Raw genomic sequence first — 22,320 nt, 5'->3', positions numbered from 1 at the left:
TCAAGGAAGGGATGACTTAAGAAATGTCACATTAGAAAGTATAGAGGAAAGTACACCAAGTAGCAGCAGAAAGCACATGAAAATTAAATGTATGACAACAAATGCAAGAAGCATGACAGGTAAAATGGGGGAGCTGACGCTCTTAGTTGCAGAAGAGGACTATGATGTTATCAGTATAACTGAAACTTGGTGGGATGATTCACATGACTGGGCAGTTAACTTAGAGGGGTATACATTATTTAGGAGGGACAGGAATAATAAAAGGGGTGGAGGAATCTGCATGTATATTAAACCTGACCTTAAACCTACAATAAGGGAAGATATTTATGATACAAGTGACAATGTAGAGACCCTGTGGGTTGAAATAAAGAGTGGGGGGAAAAATCCTAAAAAAATATTACTAGGAACATGCTACAAGCCTCCCAACATTAGTGACCCGGAGGAAACTCAACTATTTATCCAAATAGGTAAGGCTGCTAATAACAGTGCTGTAATTATGGGAGATTTTAACTACCCTGATATAAACTGGGCCAATGAAACTAGTAATTCAGCTAAGGGGGATAGATTTTTAAATGTTCTCAGGGATAACTTCTTGTCACAATTAATAGAGGAGCCAACTAGGAGTAAAGCTATATTGGATTTAGTGCTATCAAACAATACAGATATAATATCAAACATAGAAGTTAAAGAACATTTGGGTAACAGTGATCATAACATGGTCACATTTGAAATCTCTTTTCATATGCAGTGTTTTAAAGGCTTAACTAAGACTTTTAATTTCAAGAAAGCAAAATTCAACGATTTAAGGAAATCATTAAATAATATAAATTGGGACAATGTATTTTCTAATAAAAATACAGAGGATAAATGGATAATATTTAAAAATGTGTTAAATAAATATACATATCAATACATACCATATGGTTATAAAAATAAAAATAAAAAAACTAAGCCGTTATGGCTAAATAAAAATGTGTTAAAAGAAATTAGGAAAAAACGTAGGGCATTTAAATTATTAAAAGAAAATAGTACAGACTCAGCATACAATATTTATAAGGAATGTAACAAAGCATGCAAAAAAGCAATCAAATTAGCCAAAATTGAAAATGAAAAATTAATTGCCAAGGATTCTAAGTCTAACCCTAAAAGGTTCTTTAAGTACATAAATAGCAAAAAGTCTAAGAAGGATAATATAGGTACATTAAAATGTGTGGAGGGTAGCATGATAAATAATGACAGGGAGAAGGCTGAGGTACTAAACCAGTTTTTTTCTTCAGTATACACAAGAGAGGAACCATTGAATGATACTTTGGAACAGAATAGAACATGCCAGTCCATACCACTAACTGGGTTTTGTTTAGAGGATATCAGGAAAAAACTAAAAAATATTAAGGTAAATAAAACTCCAGGCCCAGATGGAATACACCCAAGGGTGTTAAGTGAACTTAGCACTGTTATAGACAAACCTTTACTCTTAATTTTTCAAGACTCATTATCCTCAGGCATGGTACCCCAGGATTGGCGTAAAGCTGATGTGGTGCCACTCTTCAAAAAGGGAAGCAGGGATGATCCAGGAAGCTATAGACCAGTTAGTCTGACATCAATAGTGGGGAAGATATTTGAAGGGATTATAAGGGATTATATTGATGAGCATATTCGTGTAAACAAGATTATGAGTTCTAATCAGCATGGCTTTAGGAGAAATAGATCATGTCAAACTAATCTAATTAGATTCTACGAGGAAGTAAGTAAAAATATAGATAAAGGGGAATCAGTTGATGTGATATACTTAGATTTTGCAAAGGCATTTGATACAGTGCCACATGAGAGATTAATGCACAAAATTAAGGGACTGGGAATAGCTGAAAATGTTAGCTCATGGATAAATAACTGGATAAAAGATAGGGAGCAACGAGTAGCAGTAAATGGATCATACTCAGATTGGACAAAGGTAATCAGTGGCGTCCCCCAGGGATCAGTACTGGGCCCTGTTCTTTTTAATATTTTTATAAATGACTTGGAGCAAGGATTAAATAGCGACATCTCTATTTTTGCAGATGATACTAAGTTAAGTAAGGTCATTAGGTCAGAGCAGGATGAACTCTCTTTGCAAAGGGATTTGCTAAAATTAGAACTATGGGCAAGTGAATGGAAAATGAGATTTAATACGGAAAAATGTAAGGTTCTACATTTTGGAAGTAAAAATAAGCAGGCTATGTATTTTTTAAATGGGACAAGACTTAGCCAAACACAGGAGGAAAGGGATTTGGGAGTAGTAATAGATAACAAGCTAAAGATGAGTGCACAATGCAGGGCAGCGGCTTCAAAGGCTAATAAGATACTAGCATGTATTAAAAGAGGCATTGATTCAAGGGAGGAAAGCATAATTCTGTCATTATATAAAGCCCTGGTAAGACCTCACCTTGAGTTTGGAGTGCAGTTCTGGGGACCGATTGCTAAAAAAGATATTGCAGAACTAGAAAAAGTTCAGAGAAGGGCCACAAAGCTAATAAGGGGATTGGAGAAATTAACCTATGAGGAGAGGCTAGCCAAACTGGGTCTGTTCTCTTTAGAAAAAAGGCGCTTGAGAGGTGACATGATTACTTTATATAAATATATTCAAGGCCCATATACAGAGATGGCAGAAGCTCTTTTTATTCCAAGAAAATTGGTTCTGACGAGGTCATAATTTAAGGTTGGAGGAAAGGAGATTTAATCTCCTGCAACGGAAACGTTTTTTCACTGTAAGAGCAATAAAATTGTGGAACTCATTACCAAAGGAGGTAGTGAATGCCAATACCATAGATACATTTAAAAATAGTCTGGATAAATTTCTGTATATAAACAAAATTCATGGATATGATTGCTAGTATTAAATGGGTCACATTTTAATGGGGTTATTTAAGCTTAACTGGAGCTTTTTGTAAGTATTTTAGATTTGTATAGGTTGAACTCGATGGACTTCAGTCTTTTTTCAACCTTATCTACTATCTACTATGTTAATATATATATATATATATATATATATATATATATATATATATATATATATATATATATATATATATATATATATATACACACCCGTCACATTTAGGTGGCATTTTTAACACCCTAGAGATAAGCTTTTTTTAGTAAGTTTTACTACAAAGATGGTAAAATATTCTCTTTCACTCAGGACTAAAAACAATTAAAAGCTATTTAAATTAAAATAGCACTATAGTATTTTATTTTTTTACAGAATGTGTATGCATGAGTGGGTCTATGCATTAGTGTGTGTGTTAATGCATTAGTGTGTGTATGCATTAGATTGTGTGTATGCATTAGTGTGTGTATGCATGAGTTTGTGTATGCATTAGTGTGTGTGCATATGCCATAATCACTACCTGATCTGAATAGCAAGCCAATGTTAAAATACAGTTAAAAAAGTTCCCTTCTCTTTGCCACATTACATTACAAAAAAAGTATTGGTATCAGCAAGTACCTAAAAAAAAAAAAGTATCAGTATATCTAACTACAGGTAAATATGGATACTTGAAATTGCATAATGGATTCCTTTGGATATAGTTAATAACCAGACTACATAATCATTGAAAGATCATCCACACAGAGTTTTATGTTGGGCTGTGTACTAAAGAATACTTGGTAAAAAGCGCACTTGGTGCACATGGCCTATGTGCTCACAATTTGCACTTTACACTAATGGTCCATGTGTTTGCAGCTTGTATACTGTGCATATGGTGGATGTGTTTAGTTTAATCATGGTATGCACTTTATTTTCACATGATAAATGTATATTGCTGAGAATTATGCACCTTATTTGCAGCAGATTGTGCTATATTTGTAGTTTGATGCATTTTATTTGCTCATTATATATATTAGATGGATGTTTTAGTTTGGATTAGAGGCCGTAGACTATATAGATGTATTGTATAGTATTGGTGGCACTTTTGTGTAATGTCTATATGTATTATTAGGCTGTCAAAGTCTTTTTTAATACGTCTTGCTCTATTAATGATTGAGGGATTATATTTTTTAGGTATTAGATGTATTATGGCATTTTGTAAGGCTGCTAGAGTTTACACTGAGTTATACCTGTATCTTCTATTTTATTGTATATTTTATCAATCACTACTGCATTTCTGATAGGAGGCCAATTATGTTTCATTGTCTTGACACTGTACAGTACTAAGGTTGGCTATTTGTGTGTCTCAGTGAGTGTTTGAGTGTACCTGCATGGGTGTCCCTGAGTGTGTATTTGTCTAAGTGAGACTTTGAGTGTGCCTGTGTGTGTCTCTGAATGTGCCTGTCTAAGTGTGTGTCTCCCTGAGTGTGCCTGTCTGTGTGTATGAATGTGCCTATTTGTGTGCCTGATTGTGTGTTTGTGTGCACCTATTTTTTATTTTGAAGTAGGAAGTGGCTGGTTGCGTTAAATTGGTACATGGTACATAGTAGTCTGTTGATTGGTCTTCATTAGTGACATATTTAACATAGGGGATTATTAACACAGTCCTGGAGTTTGCTGAAATTGCTTTAAACTATAAAGAAATGATTTTGAGAGTTTTCCTCTCTTTATCAAGTCTGAAGCAATACCTGAGGCAGAAAGAAAAACTCTCAAAAGCTTGTCTTTTAAGTATTAGGTTAGTACAATAAAAAGGTATAATTTCATACCGCATTACTGTGGTATTTTTGAATCTTATTTTTATATATATATCATTTTTATTTTTTTCAGTGGTATGATTTTGTGGTGAAAATTATTAGTGCCCCCCCCCAGTTTTGACTATGGTATCTTATGTGCCCCCCCCCCCCCATATATTGTTTCTGGAGTCGCCACTGGTTTTTGCATAGAAGGCTAAGGGCTCAATCACCCAAAACTAGTAAGTTCAGAAATGACTTTTTACGCCTACCCAAACAGGGGCTTCCCTGGTGGAATTATTGTAAAAAATGGGCAGTCCCTGCAAGTGGAGAGGTGTCTCCTATTGAAAGTAATGGAGTAGGCTGGAAAGGGACACTTCGCTGTGTAGGGCGAAGTTAGCAGGGAGCAGGGGGCGCACTTTAAAAATTAAATAATGCAGCCAATATAAATCACATTACAATGCTTTCTGCGCATAGCATCTTACAATCACTTATATTTTCGTGCATGTGTTTTAGGGGTTAATAGTTTATTTAGGTACTGCATTGTTGGGGGATGGCGGTTTAGGGGTTAGTAGTTTATGAGTGTAAGTGTACTTTGTAATGTATATTTGAAGTGTTTGTGCAACTTTTTAGTTTTGGAAACCAGTTACCCACAGATCTTAGATTGTGAAAAGGATTAAAGCATAAAAGGCGATTGAGCTAGCACAATCACGATTTTGCTACACTTGTAATGTCATCGGAATGAAAATGTATCACAAAAATGCGATTGCGTTAGCGCAAAACTGTTTGCGCCTGACTTGTAATCTAGCCCATTGTGTTGTTCACTTGCTTCCCTGTCAATCAAGGTTGTACATGAGATCTTACAGAGCAATATCTGATAAGCAATGGGATTGGAACCTGGAGGTGTTTTATATTGCAATATACATAACAATATTAAGGTGAAACTATACAGTCCCAAAATAGTATTGACTTTTAGCTTCCTTTGTTATTTGTGATGAGCAGCCAAACTGTGGATAAATGTTGTCATGAGTGTAAGTTTTGGTCTAGTCAAATTAAACATTCATGATTCAGATATGGCACTCAATTTTAAACAACTTTCTAATTTACTTTTAGCATCCAATTGACTTTGTTCCCTTGGTATTCTTTGTTGAAAGCTAAACCTAGGTAGGCTGATATGCTAATTTCTAAGTCCTTTAAGGCTGACTCTTATCTCCGTGCATTTTGACAACTTTTCACAGCTAGAGAGTGCCATATAGATAACATTGTGCTCACACAGATTGAGTTATTTATGAGTCAGCACTGATTGGCTAAAATGCAAGTCTGTCAAAAGAACTGAAATAAGGGGGCCACCTGCAGAGGCTTAGATACAAGGTAATCACAGAGATAAAAAGTATATTAATATAACCTTGTTGGCTATGCAAAACTTGGGAATGGGTAGAAAAATGATTATCTATCTTTTTAAACAAAACACATTTTGAGGTAGACTGTCCCTTTAATAGCAACTTAATTGTTTTGTGGCTTATCTAGTCTATACTCATTAACCTCATTATCCTGTGAATGTGCAGCATTGAGTTCATATTTTCTATATGTCCTAAAAGTCTAATATCTTCAAGCTAATAAAAATAAACCAAATAAATAAATAAATACCATAAAATGTCAAGCCTATTGTTTTGTAGCCTGTTCAGGAAAACATGTTGCAGTCCTAATTAATTTGACCTTTGCGGAAGTTACAAATGTGTGGCTCTCAGTGAGTTAGACATGTTCTAATTAAAAAAAAATCAATTATTATAGTTTTTTTTAAATAATTTCAGTACATATAGTTTTCTAAACATCTAGGTTTTAATGTGTGCATATTGTTTAAAGGGCACTACTATGCATTTTACATTCCATAAAAGCATTTTGGCTAAAAAAGTTAACGACTGGGAACAAAAAAGTCATATAAGTGAACATTTGCCTACATTGGAAGGCCTCTGTTTTGTGCATCCTATAACAAGGCTTGCAGATATACCCTCTACATTAGTTAGTTACTTACTTCTTTCTGTCAACATTTTCAGCCCTTTTCTGTAATGAGTTCGCTGCTTCCTGAAATTCAGAGGCTGCTTTCCTAACTGCATCTGTACAGGAAGTAACATTTTATAAATCAACTGTATTGAAAGATGTTATTAGTCGGCTTTGATTCTTGTTTTTTTTTTGGCACAATATTTTCTGTGTTTGGATTGGTTGATTATTTTAGCTTTCAATAAAACTGCATAGTGGGAAACCAGTTTACAAGATAGACAATTGGGAACAATAAAATCCTGTTTGGAAGTTATTTGGAACTTAAACAATCAGCACATATTTCTATTATCTTAAAGGGTATTCAGAGGTAAGAATTTCTTGGGACAGTGTAATGTTAGTTTTATATATGTGTGAACAATGGCTTTGTGTTTTCTGGAACATAAGTATGGTTTGTTTGTCCCAAACTGAATTGACAAGGATTTTGTAGAAAAAAGGTTGATACAATTTTCAACTGGAAAAGAATCAGTAGCAATGTGTGTAATATTTTAACAAAGGGAGTAAAGATTAGTACAACACTATCAGCGAATTAATATTCACCTTGTTTAGGTTGATATGTGTGTGTTTGTGTCGTTTGTGTACTTGTGCATACAGTATTAGTGTAGGTGTTTTGGTGTATGTGTGTTTGTAAGCTTGTGCACATATGTATGTGTATTTATGCATGTTTGGGTGTTTGTGGGTGTGATTACTGCCATCATCTGCTACCAATACATGCTTATAAAGCTTAGAAGCAACAGTGAGATTCTTGCTAAATGGTTAAAAGGATGAGACCGTTAGTTTCTATGGGGCTAAGCTCAAAACTCACACCCCTTATGAAGTCATACCCATTTTTTTATGAATCTCACAGCTTCCTGTGAAAAAAGGTATGGGGTTACAATCTCACCAAAACTATGAGTTTTATTGAATTAAACCTGATGTCTCTGACAAATATTTGCTAGATTATGAGTTTGGTTGCATCAGGTATCGAGTGTATTACAAGTTGAATTTAAAAAGTTTTCATTTGCACACTAGCCCGATGTGCACAAAAAACAAAAGTTAGAATATTGTGACGTATTAACACATTCCCCAATAGACTTCAATGGAGAGCAAAAAGTGGAAAACCCAACACCCTATTCCTATGCAAACCTGATTGCATTTTCTCAAGTGCACTAACCTGATATGAAAATATGTATATATTTTTTTATGTATATGTATATACAGCCTAAGTAAAATTTTCATAATCCTTAAAGCCAAATATTACATAGTCAAAGGATAGCATTAAATATAGGAAGCATCCCTTGGTCATCTGTTATAAGTTCCTTGTAACAAACATGCAAGTTTAAGCATTGAAGGAATCATAGGGAGTTCTCCTATATTTCTGAAAACAGATGTTGCGGATGCAGAGAGCGACGCCTCAATAGGCGTTTCTGTGGCTGTAAAGTATCAAATGTATTCGTATACTGCTTAATTGTCAGCTACGGTGTCACACAATACTACACCTTTATAGTTCTGGGTAGTTGCTGCTGAAGCCAGAGGCCGTGGTCCCCCGTATTCATCTGTGTATTATCCAGACTTGAGGCTTCACAAAGTTCCGCTAAAAGTAAACAAACCGCTCAACATTCAAGTGGTGTTGTGGGAGGTACTGAGCATCCTGTGCTTTGGCTATGTAATATTTGGCTTTAAGGATGTATGAAATTTTTACTTAGGCTGTATGTCTACACACATAGAGTAATCTATTCCCACAACTTGGATCCCAATTGATTACCTGCCCAGACTGAGCCCCGTTTATACTTATATGGGGGTCTGTGAGCAGCAGGGTGTAGTTGTGTGGATCACTATATTACTCTATATATTGATTGATTTTCATGCTTTTATTGTTTATATAGCAAGCCTACTGCCTATAATGTGCTAACACTGTATTCTCATAGCATATAGGTATACATTTGGAAACCTAGATCCCCACGGTCCCTCATAACTGTGGGGGTTCTGTGAGCAGTTGGGTGTGGTTTTCCTACATACATCTCTATAAGCTTCTTTAAAATTGTGGATACGTATTTGAAGGTACTTTGCTTTCCTGACCGGTCAGGTTTTCTATGTGTAACATATGTGAATATTTTATTAACTTTTTCACTAGACACTTTGTTTCAGCTTAGGCTGTTTTGGCCTACGCACCAGTTTATAGGTGCCTTGTTTATCTTACAGGGGATGAAGAGTGTCTATGTAGCAAATTTTCTGTACCAATAAATTGATACTCTGTTTATTATACAGCTGTGTATCCTTTCATAAAAGAGTGCTGAATTCCCTGTCTTTTTGAAGCAAAATATCTTTTTTGCTTCTCTCTTACTCATATATGTTCTTGAGATATATATATTTATAAATACATAGAACATATTTTTCTATATGAAGAACATTGGAATGTGAAATGTTTACAGCACATACACGGTTAAACACTTTATTAAATATGAATATTAAATAAATATGATTTTTCCTGTTTTCGGTTACTTGACTGCAAAAGGCTCCCTTGCAAACCCGATCGCATTTTCTCAAGTGCACTAACCTGATATGAAAATATGTATATTTCACATTCCAATGTTCATCACATTGCAGAATATGTTCTGTTTATGCATAAATACATATTTCTATATATGATGGTATTTTGGTACAATATATATATATATATCTACTGTATATATATATATATATATATATATATAGATGATTATAAAATGTTATAGATATATACAGATGTATACATATATATAAAAATACATAGAACATATTTTTCTATATGAAGAACATTGGAATGTGAAATATTTACAGCACATACACGGTTAAACACTTTATTAAATATGAATAATGAATTAATATGATTTTTCATGTTTTCGGTTACTTGACTGCAAAGGGCACCAATGCACTTATATTATATATATGTCTATCTATGTAAACATATGCATTTATGTGTTTATATGTGTGTATATGTCTATAAATACATATATACACAAATAAATGTATCTGTACACACATATAAACATATTTAGACATGTACATGTATGTATCTCTATGTTAAAGCCCTTTGCAGCCTTTTTTTCCTTTTTTTTTTTTTTCTAACAACTGAGACCTTTTATCTTTGAGCCCTTATAACTTTTTGTTGCAATTTTTTTTAAAATAACTGTTATTGGCTAGTGTTATTATGAGTGTAACTGTACATTCAATTTATTTTTGTTGTGTTTTGTGCCACTTTTTATTCTAGCTTAATAGTAAACCAGAGCTGTGAGGTTGCGCTATCCTGATGCGTGTTTAATTCAATAGGCGTGCTACTTCCGAATCCTGCAAACAGCTGCTTATCTCAGTATCTAACCATATGAAGGCAAATAGATCTTTTTTTTATTGCAACTAAAATTACAAATCATTAAAAAAAATAGGTTATGAATCTATAGTATAACATTCCGAAAAACATAAAAAATACATATCACAGGTAAATAGAGTAGAGGCTGTTAACAGCAACAAATACAAAATGTTATGGTCTATTAGCTCAGTATCTCACAATAATGAATTATTTTGGGAATAATTATGTGGTTGGAGCTAAAGCAATACATTGATGGAAAGCCTTACCAGTTAGTCATCAAAACTTACCACCTTCACTTGTGTCTTGTCACTCTCATATACGGAGCTGTTTGGTTGGAGTATTCACCACTACTTAATCTTACTCAACTCTCCACTGACTGGTTTTGCTTTTCCTCACATGTTTTATACTCTGGTGTAATATATTTTGTTTAATAGTCTCTTTGATAACGGACTTATTTTTTAATTTGCGACTACACTAAGTTGCCTTAGTGACTTTTTCTCTAGAGCTCTCCATAAAGTATGTAACTGAAACAGCAGGGCAAGTCTTTGTTCTTACAGCCTTCGGCTAGACCCGGTTATGTGGGTGTAACTACTGTGTCTGAGCTGCTAATAGCCATATGAGAGGAGTGGCAAAAATTAGTCCTAGATGTTAAATTAAAACAGACTAATCAGCATCACCAAGGTGCCACAGGTAACTGTGTCAGCAACTGTACAAGTGTACAGAGCTCCCCTCCCACGGTGCCAGGAGCAGTATTATTACATAAATAATGTATCTGGTGACTTTGTCTGACCTATTTCATTTGGTACATAACCCTTATGCTGTCTTAATGAGCTTGTATTTCATTGCTTCTGTAATGTTACATTATTTATGTACCTTTTCCTAATATCATTACAAGTAAACTGTCTCCAGTAAATGAGTGAACAACATAGCAGGCCAATGTAGCGGTATCATTTTTTCTGATTTCAATATAATCTTTGTTGAGGATGACACTCTATTCTTGGTGAATTTAGGCCATACACAATGAAGCACTGTGCAGGAACCCTGGTGGGAACCTTACTATTCTTATCTTTTGGAGGGTTGAGACTAACATTCTTCACTTTATTTGGCCCACATATAATGATACAAGTTGCATTGAGTCTATGTTTTTGTGTACGTTGCTTTACCTTACCAAGACTTAAGTTATGTTGTTCCAGCAGAGTTCCGTATGTCTTTTGTACATCAGAGACAATCCTTTGCAAGGTCTTTGCATATTGCACACAATCCAAGTTAAGCACAACTTCATCAGCCAAACGTAGAGCTATTTCACCCCACAGTCTTGCTACAGCTTGGTGGTACTTGAAGCCTTGGTCCATAAGACGTGACACTAGATCCATTGTCTCATACACCGAATGATACATGGGATATGAAGACAACGAGTATTTCTAAAACACATGAAATCAATGACCATGATTTATTTACTGATTATTCATATGGTTATGTCACTGGTTCTTAACATTTGTTTCTAGTGACCTAAATTATAATACATTATGCCTGCTGTTAGCTTAATCCCTCCATATACAAATTTACCATGTAATAAAAATGTAGAAAAAGAAGAGGGTGAGAAAAAGGGGATACTATATAAAGAGTGTATATTTTTTTTTTACTATTATCTGGGTAGATGAAGATTAATGTTTCCAATTACATGTTTTTAAATTGAGAAGGTTGTTTTGGATGATCAAACGTTTTTAATAGAATGCTAACTATTCATAGCACATTAAACTGGTAAGGACTGGTTACTGTGTATGTATGTATACTTTAAGTATGACGGATCGTTTAGTGTTAAACCCTGTATTTCCAGTGCTTATATCTTTAAATTGTGTGAACTAATTTCTTCAAAATTTCATAAATTTGTGGGAATTTTAGTGATTCTAAATGCTGAAAATGCAGATATTTTGGTTTAAAAGTGTGTGTGTGTATATATATAGTTGTAATCAAAATTATTCAACTCCTGATTGCAAATCGGGTTTATTGTCAAATTTACAGACTTTCAGCTGTTTAGCTGTTTGCAATGAACAAATTAAACAAAAGCAATTGAAATAGCTCAACACAATGAATGCTTCAAGTGGTTCCTCAAATTCAACTGAAAATGCAACTTTTCATAAATTCTGCAGTTTCAAATTTTTTCAATCCCTTAATGGCAAGCATCTTTAGTACTTAGTAGAGCACCCTTTTCCTGTTATCACCTGCTGCAAACGAGATGCATACCTGAGGATTTGTAGTCCATTCCTCATAAGCAATGGTATTCAGTTCAGTAATATAATTGGTTTGTGTGCTGCAACCACCTTCTTCAAATCCCACCATTTTCTATGGGGTTCAAGTCAAGTGACTGTGATGGCCACTGTAGAATCTTCCAGGACTTCTTCTGCAACCAAGCCTTAATGGAATTTGAGGTATGCTTGGGATCATTGTCCTGTTGGAAGGTCCAATGATGCCCAAGCTTCCTCACAGAGGAAACTTCATACTACACATGCTGACTGTTCATGAACTTTTTAGAGTCAATTAACTTTTGCTTTAACCTTAATGACCCCTTACACCATGGATATATAAGAATTTACAGGACTGTGACTTCTAACAAGCTTGCCTGATTTATGAGCTAACTAGGGAGATACATGTACTTTTTTTAGGTTTGGTGTTTGAATATTGCACTATTAAACCCACTGATTTCAGTGGGTAATACATTTTGTGTTATACAAATAAATGCCATCTGGTGTCTATATTAATGAGTCATTCATCTGTTTTTTTTTTTTTATTCTCTGGTTCACAAGTGAGTGCTGCTCTAAGGTTTCCCCTATGTGTTTCTTTTTTCATTTTTGATATTAACAAACTGTGAATTCCCTTGCACCAAGGGATCTAACACTTTTAATCCCCTGTACTTGCAGGACATTAATTCCTTAAATCAGCTGGTATTACTGATTATACATATATATTTATTTATTTAGTATAAATATATTGTAAATATAAATACACATTTGGCAGCAGAGCATTGTGGGAGCTGTAGTCCTAAATATTTGCCTGTTTAGAGTTTACAAAAAAAAAGAACCACTCCAAAAATGACTGGAAACTTTCAAAACACAAATTGTATTCATGTACCTTATTTAAACATTCCATGGTTAACTAGGAAGACCTAAATATGATGGGTATCTTTGGCTTGCCCCTCAGTGATTCTAACTTCATTTGATAACCTGCAGCAGTCTGTTACCTTTAGCATGTATACATATTAGTTGAAGTCAGAATTCACACATACCCAATCACATTACATACACACAATACAAACTCTACACATACTATACACATTATACATAGAGATAGTACACACACAGGGGCCAAATTATCAAGCTCTGAATGGAGCTTGATGCCCCTGTTTCCGGGCGAGTCTTTGGGCTCGCTGGAAATATTAGTTATGAAGCAGCAGTCTAAAAACCGCTGCTCCATAACTTGTCCGCCTGCTCTGACGCCACGGACATCAATCCGCCCGATCCGATACGATCGAGCTGATTGACACCCCCTGCTAGAGGCCGATTGGCCGCGAATCTGCAGGGGGTGGTATTGCACAAGCAGTTCACAAGAACTGATTGTGTAATGATAAATGCCGACACCGTATGCTGTCGGCATTTGTCGATGTGTGGCGGACATGATATGCTACATCGTATCATGTCCACTCGCACATTAATAAATAGGCCCCTAAGTCTAAATACAACACACAAACACTACACACGCACATTGACATATGTATAAATATATATAAAATATATATATACACACTATATATAAATAAATGTTCCTACACATTGATGTATATAAAAGAGGCTTCTTATATGGAAAACTATGAGTAATCGTATAACAGAAAAGAGCAACAAAAAATATTTGGACTCAATAAACAGACATCAAGGACAGCGAGACATTTAGAAACCTGCTGAATATATAAAAAATAATGGTCTCTATGTTGATTTTGCTTTACAATCTAAATTATGTCATATTGTTTCCTTATTGGAACTCTATCAGGGAGTAGGAAGCTGTGATATATGTTTGCAATGACTCCCATTTCCTTCATCTAGCATAAACCATAGCCTTTTGTTCTGTCGGTGCTTTGAAATTTACTCCCTCATATATGTATGTTGTAGGTTGTATTTTTTAACATTATTTTAAATCGATATAAAACATACAGCATATATGTTATCTTATATGTTGTAGTCATAACTAAGTAGAACATCAAAAAAATACTTATTGGATCTAAGTAAATGAAAATAAAGATAATATATTGCTAATGTCTTTGAATAGGCAAATGTTTTGGCATATTCACTGTAATTTAATATTGAATATTTGCTTTACATTTAACATTTATTTCTTTCCAAACAAATGTAAACTTGCTATTTGTCAAAAGTAACATTTTAACATTGAATGTAACCTTCAAATATAGATTCTGATAGGCTTAAAGTGATAGTAAACTCTCCCCTTTTTAAAATCATATCAGGAATATTAGTAATATTTTAGATGGCGTTTAATTCATCAGTTATAACAAAGTGCACAGTCCCTGGACCTTTTTCTAAAAATTCCTGGACTCTCCTAACAGATTTGTGTAATGGCCATAACCTAGTCTTGATTCCTTGCGAACTGATTAATGGTCACAAAGATAGGATTATTTTAGGGATCTTTTTCAGTTAGAAGATTTTCAGCAATGGGTAAACCGAAACTGTCCCTTTTTGTCTTGGATTGTGTTTTCTTTATGGATTGAATCATCAGTCAGACTTGTTCTGATGTTAGGGTGTGGGGATTTCTTTTTCTATTTTACTAATCAACCTTTTTCAATAGAGGGACGTTTTTGTGTTTTTTCCTTTTTAGCTATTGGGCAATTAATGTTGAGTTTTAAACTACAGTCATTGCATTGATTTATATGTATAAAAAGATATTTTTCAGTGCTCGATAGACAATGAGGCCTATTTATCAAGCCGTCAACTGCAAATATGCTGGAATTCCACAGCGTAATTGTGGCAAGCTTGATTCCCCTTATTTATTAAAGCCTACAGACCGGAAAAGTTGAAATTGGTGATGTAACATACGATCTGCCGGTCTCAGTCCGACACAGATCAATGCTTACGTCATTGCAGATGTTCCGAATGCAAATTCGGCACTGACTACTTTTGCAAGATATCAAATACCTAACAGGTACGCTCACCACTATTACGGCCCAGCATACCTGCTTTTCAATCCGCCACCCTGGAGGAGGCTGATGCCATAGGAATCAATAGGAGTCTGAAAGCAGTGAAAGCTTCTGTTTGCCACTGCCCGATATCCCATTGATTTCTATGGGAGAATAAAAGTTATGTTTACACCTAACACCCTAACATGTACCCGGAGTCTAAACACCCGTAATCTGTCATCCCAACATCGCCGCCACTAAATAAAGTTATTATCCCCTATCCTGCCGCTCCCGAACCCTGCCGCCACCTACATTATACTTATTAACCCCTAATCTGCCACCCCCCTACACCAACGACACATACATTATGTTATTAACCCCTAATCTGCCGCCCCCTACACCGCCAACACCTACATTATGTTATTAACACAAAGGAGAAAGAATGGCAGGCACTGCACATCAAGGTTGCCTGTGTCCACATTATAGCCTGACTGTGAGTAGCTTTGACATTCTGTCCCTTCTTTGGATTTTATTTGCAACTAACCTTGATGTTCAGTGCCTGCCATTCTTTCTCCTTTGTATCATTTTGGTGGCGTGATTCTACACTTACCAGCTACGGCACTCCAGGGGCAGCACAGACGGCCTCATTGAGGGTATACTTCCGGGTTTACCGGACGGAGCACGCATACGTGCTAGAGCAGTAGGATCCTCCTCTCCTTTCTAATTATGTAATTAACCCCTTATCTGCCGTCCCCTACACCGCCGACATCTACATTATGTTATTAACCCCTAATCTGCTGCCCCCTACACCGTGACACCTACATTATGTTATTAACCCCTAATCTGCCACCCCACCACCTACATTATGTTATTAACCCCTAATCTGCCGCCCGACACCGCCGCCACCTACATAAAAGTATTAACCCCTATCCCACCGCTCCCGGAGCCCACCGCAACTAAATAAAGTTATTAACCCCTAAACCCTTGGCCTCCCACATCAGTACAACTTACTAAACCTATTAACCCCTAAACTATTGGCTATTCCAATCAGCCAATAGAATGCAAGCTCAATCCTATTGGCTGATTGGATCAGCCAATAGGATGAAAGCTCAATCCTATTGGCTGATTGTAACAGTCAATAGGATTTTTTCAACCTTAATTCCGATTGGCTGATATAAATCTATCAGCCAATCAGAATCTAAGGGACGCAATCTTGGATGACGTCATTTAAAGGAACCTTCATTCGGAAGAAAACATTGTCAGAGGAAGATACTCCACGCCAGATGTCTTGAAGATGGAGCCACTCCACACTGGATGGATGAAGATAGAAGATGACGTCTGGATGAAGACTTCTGCCGGCTTGGAGGAAGACTTTGGCCCGTTTGGAGGAAGACTTCTGCCGGCTTCGATGAGGACTTCTGCCGCTTTGTTGAGGATGGATGTCGGCTCTTCAGAAACTGCCCTTTTAAGGGCAATGCCCATACAAATGCCCTTTTCAGGGCAATGGGGAGCTTAGGTTTTTTAGAATAGGTTTTTATTTGGGGGGTTGGTTGTGTGTATGTTGTGGGTTTTACTGTTGGGGGGGTATTTGTATTTTTTATTTACAGGTAAAAGAGCTGATTTCTTTGGGGCAATGCCCCGCAAAAGGCCCTTTTAAGGGCTATTGGTAGTTTATTGTAGGCTAGGGGCTTTTTTATTTTCATAGGGCTCTTAGATTAAAAGTAATTTATTCCTATTTAATAGCCAATCGGAATTCGAGGGACGCCATCTTGGATGACGTCCCTTAAAGGAACCTTCATTCGTCGGGAAGTCATCGGTGAAGATGGATGTTCCGCGTCGGCGGGATGAACATGGATCCGGAAGAAAGAAGATTGAAGATGCCGTTGATAGAAGACTTCAGCCGGATCATGGACCTCTTCAGCTCCCGCTTGGATGAAGACTTCAGCCGGATCATGGACATCTTCAGCCCCCCGCTTGGGCTTGGATCAAGACATCGGAGGAGCTCTTCTGGATCGATCGGTGAACCTGGTATGGTGAAGATAAGGTAGGAAGATCTTCAGGGGCTTAGTGTTAGGTTTATTTAAGGGGGGTTTGGGTTAGATTAGGGGTATGTAGGTGGTGGGTTGTAATGTTGGGGGGGTATTGTATGTGTTTTTTTTACAGGCAAAAGAGCTGAATTCTTTGGTGCATGCCCCGCAAAGGGCCCTGTTCAGGGCTGGTAAGGTAAAAGAACTTTGAACTTTTGTAATTTAGAATAGGGTAGGGCATTTTTTTTATTTTGGGGTCTTTGTTATTTTATTAGGGGGCTTAGAGTAGGTGTAATTAGTTTAAAATTGTTGTAATATTTTTCTGATGTTTGTAAATATTTTTTTATTTTTTGTAACTTAGTTCTTTTTTATTTTTTGTACTTTAGTTAGTTTATTTCATTGTGTTTATTTGTAGATATTGTATTTAATTTATTTATTGATAGTGTAGTGTTAGGTTTAATTGTAGGTAATTGTAGGTATTTTATTTAATTTAGTTATTGATAGTGTAGTGTTAGGTTTAATTGTAACTTAGGTTAGGATTTATTTTACAGGTAAATTTGTAATTATTTTAACTATTTTAGCTATTAAATAGTTCTTAACTATTTAATAGCTATTGTACCTGGTTAAAATAAATACAAAGTTACCTGTAAAATAAATATAAATCCTAAAATAGCTATAATATAATTATAATTTATATTGTAGCTATATTAGGGTTTATTTTACAGGTAAGTATTTAGATTTAAATAGGAATAATTTATTTAATAAGAGTTAATTAATTTCGTTAGATTTAAATTATATTTAATTTAGGGGGGTGTTAGTGTTAGGGTTAGACTTAGCTTTAGGGGTTAATACATTTATTATAATAGCGGTGAGCTCCAGTCGGCAGATTAGGGGTTAATGTTTGAAGTTAGGTGTCGGCGATGTTAGGGAGGGCAGATTAGGGGTTAATACTATTTATTATAGGGTTAGTGAGGCGGATTAGGGGTTAATAACTTTATTATAATAGCGGTGTGGTCCGCTCGGCAGATTAGGGGTTAATAAGTGTAGGCAGGTGGAGGCGACGTTGTGGGGGGCAGATTAGGGTTTAATAAATATAATATAGGGGTCGGCGGTGTTAGGGGCAGCAGATTAGGGGTACATAGGGATAATGTAAGTAGCGGCGGTTTACGGAGCGGCAGATTAGGGGTTAATAATAATATGCAGGGGTCAGGGATAGCGGGGGCGGCAGAATAGGGGTTAATAAGTGTAAGGTTAGGGGTGTTTAGACTCGGGGTACATGTTAGAGTGTTAGGTGCAGACGTAGGAAGTGTTTCCCCATAGACAACAATGGGGCTGCGTTAGGAGCTGAACGCGGCTTTTTTGCAGGTGTTAGGTTTTTTTTCAGCTCAAACAGCCCCATTGTTTTCTATGGGGGAATCGTGCACGAGCATGTTTTTGAAGCTGGCCGCGTCCGTAAGCACCGCTGGTATCGAGAGTTGAAGTTGCGTTAAATATGCTCTACGCTCCTTTTTTGGAGCCTAACGCAGCCATTCTGTGAACTCTCAATACCAGCTGTATTTAAAAGGTGCGGCCAGAAAAAAGCCAGCGTTAGCTACGCACCCCTTTGGCCGCAGAACTCTAAATCTAGGCGTAAGAAAACATAGCATCTGGATTTTAATATGAGCTAGTGATAACTGATAATGAATTCTTATACTGTTAACTATTTATGTTATAAATAAACTCATTACTCTCCATACAAAATGTCTTAACTGTCTTCTATAAGCAGCAAGAATCTGCTAATCTTAGAACTAAATAATGTATTATGTTTGCTAAATAGGTCAAGTTTTTCTCTCCTGCTCACTTGCTATTTTGAGAATGTGACTATTGTACACATTTCAAAACATTACAGATAGGGAAATGTATTTAATCTCAATGGAACACTTCTAACTTCCACTTTACCCCATCTTAATGGTAATCTGTGAATGAAGTCAGTTGTTAAGATCATGGTCGTGTTTTTCTCTCCATGTTTAAAATGTGCGCAGTCTTTTAAATCAATGGCTCACATTCTACAGGCTCTGATTGGATGTAGCACTTCCAACTTAGTTATAAAAAGCAAAAACAGTGAGATTAGGGATTGGCTGAAGGCTGCAGAAATAGGAACATTTTAATTTAAAGTATGCAGATTTGAAATGTGTCTATGTCCTACATTCATGTAGAGCGAGGGATAAAAAATGTTGCATCACTCTAATGTCTGTTTAAAGGTATATATTTCTTATGCGTTCTTAAAACAACATAAAACTGAAAATGAAGACATTGTTAAAAAAAGGGCATGCAATTTTAAGAGACTTTTCATAGTTTTCTATTGTTATCATATTTACATAGGCCTAGATTTGGAGTTTGGCGGTAGCCGTGAAAAACAGTGTTAGAGGCTCCTAACGCTGGTTTTAGGCTACCGCCGGTATTTGGAGTCAGTCAGGAAAGGGTCTAACGCTCACTTTTCAGCCGCGACTTTTCCATACCGCAGATCCCCTTATGTCAATTGCGTATCCTATCTTTTCAATAGGATCTTCCTAACTCCGGTATTTAGAGTCGTGGCTGAAGTGAGCGTTAGAAATCTAACGACAAAACTCCAGCTGCAGAAAAAAGTCAGTAGTTAAGAGCTTTCTGGGCTAACGCCGGTTCATAAAGCTCTTAATTACTGTGCTCTAAAGTACACTAACACCCATAAACTACATATGCACCCCTAAACCGAGGCCCCCCCACATCGCCGCCACTCGATTCAAATTTTTTAACCCCTAATCTGCCGACCGCCACCTACGTTATACTTATGTACCCCTAATCCGCTGCCCCTAACACCGCCGACCCCTATATTATATTTATTAACCCCTAACCTGCCCCCCACAACGTCGCCGCCAGCTACCTACAATAATTAACCCCTAATCTGCCGACCACCACCTACGTTATCCTTATGTACCCCTAATCTGCTGCCCCTAACACCGCCGACCCCTATATTATATTGATTAACCCCTAATCTGCCCCCCTCAACGTCGCCTCCACCTGCCTACACTTATTAACCCCTAATCTGCCGAGCGGATCTCACTGCTACTATAATAAAGTTATTAACCCCTAATCCGCCTCACTCCCGCCTCAATAACCCTATAATAAATAGTATTAACCCCTAATCTGCCCTCCCTAACATCGCCAACACCTAACTTCAATTATTAACCCCTAATCTGCCGACCGAATCTCGCCGCTATTCTAATAAATGTATTAACCCCTAAAGCTAAGTCTAACCCTAACACTAACACCCCCCTAAGTTAAATATAATTTAAATCTAACGAAATAAATTAACTCTTATTAAATAAATTATTCCTATTTAAAGCTAAATACTTACCTGTAAAATAAATCCTAATATAGCTACAATATAAATTATAATTATATTATAGCTATTTTAGGATTTATATTTATTTTACAGGTAACTTTGTATTTATTTTAACCAGGTACAATAGCTATTAAATAGTTAAGAACTATTTAATAGCTAAAATAGTTAAAATAATTAAAAAAATTACCTGTAAAATAAATCCTAACCTAAGTTACAATTAAACCTAACACTACACTATCAATAAATTAATTAAATACAATATCTACAAATAACTACAATGAAATAAACTAACTAAAGTACAAAAAATAAAAAAGAACTAAGTTACAAAAAATAAAAAAATATTTACAAACATCAGAAAAATATTACAACAATTTTAAACTAATTACACCTACTCTAAGCCCCCTAATAAAATAACAAAGACCCCCAAAATAAAAAAATGCCCTACCCTATTCTAAATTACAAAAGTTCAAAGCTCTTTTACCTTACCAGCCCTGAACAGGGCCCTTTGCGGGGCATGCCCCAAAGAATTCAGCTCTTTTGCCTGTAAAAAAAAACATACAATACCCCCCCAACATTACAACCCACCACCCACATACCCCTAATCTAACCCAAACCCCCCTTAAATAAACCTAACACTAAGCCCCTGAAGATCTTCCTACCTTGTCTTCACCATGCCAGGTATCACCGATCGTTCCAGGCTCCGAAATCTTCATCTAAGCCCAAGCGGGGGCTAGACATCCATCATCCGACGGCTGAAGAAGTCCAGAAGAGGCTCCAAAGTCTTCATCCTATCCGGGAAGAAGAGTAGATCCGGACCGGCAACCATCTTCTTCCAAGCGGCATCTTCTATCTTCATCCGATGAGGACCGGCTCCATCTTGAAGACCTCCACCGCGGACCCATCTTCTTCCGACGACGACTTCCCGACGAATGACGGTTCCTTTAAGGGACGTCATCCAAGATGGCATCCCTCGAATTCCGATTGGCTGATAGGATTCTATCAGCCAATCGGAATTAAGGTAGGAAAATTCTGATTGGCTGATGGAATCAGCCAATCAGAATCAAGTTCAATCCGATTGGCTGATCCGATCAGCCAATCAGATTGAGCTCGCATTCTATTGGCTGATCGGAACAGCCAATAGAATGCGAGCTCAATCTGATTGGCTGATTGAATCAGCCAATCGGATTGAACTTGATTCTGATTGGCTGATTCCATCAGCCAATCAGAATTTTCCTACCTTAATTCCGATTGGCTGATAGAATCCTATCAGCCAATCGGAATTCGAGGGACGTCATCTTGGATGATGTCCCTTAAAGTAACAGTCATTCGTCGGGAAGTCGTCGTCGGAAGAAGATGGGTCCACAGTGGAGGTCTTCAAGATGGAGCCGGTCCTCATCGGATGAAGATAGAAGATGCCGCTTGGAAGAAGATGGTTGCCGGTCCGGATCTACTCTTCTTCCCGGATAGGATGAAGACTTTGGACCCTCTTCTGGACTTCTTCAGCCGTCGGATGATGGATGTCTAGCCCCCTCTTGGGTTGGATGAAGATATCGGAGCCAGGACAGATCGGTGTGATACCCGGTGAGGTGAAGACAAGGTAGGAAGATCTTCAGGGGCTTAGTGTTAGGTTTATTTAAGGGGGGTTTGGGTTAGATTAGGGGTATGTGGGTGGTGGGTTGTAATGTTGGGGGGGGGTATTGTATGTGTTTTTTTACAGGAAAAAGAGCTGAATTTCTTGGGG

At 36.6% G+C, this 22,320-nt stretch overlaps 1 protein-coding gene across 1 annotated transcript in view; it reads right to left on the bottom strand.

Moving 5' to 3' along the window:
• LOC128636604 (glutamate carboxypeptidase 2-like) overlaps positions 1 to 22,320 on the bottom strand; it is a 345,394-nt gene that overhangs the window by 71,411 nt on the left and 251,663 nt on the right. The window contains exons 15-16 of the mRNA XM_053689599.1: positions 11,184 to 11,436; positions 6,668 to 6,749 (exon numbers count right to left, since the gene is read on the bottom strand). Coding sequence (XP_053545574.1) covers positions 6,668 to 6,749; positions 11,184 to 11,436 — 335 coding nt within the window. The remainder of the gene's footprint in view (positions 1 to 6,667; positions 6,750 to 11,183; positions 11,437 to 22,320) is intronic.

The sequence above is a fragment of the Bombina bombina genome, chromosome 1 (genome assembly GCF_027579735.1).
Source record: "Bombina bombina isolate aBomBom1 chromosome 1, aBomBom1.pri, whole genome shotgun sequence".
NCBI lineage: Eukaryota > Metazoa > Chordata > Amphibia > Anura > Bombinatoridae > Bombina > Bombina bombina.
This window is presented reverse-complemented; position numbering and strand designations above follow the sequence as displayed.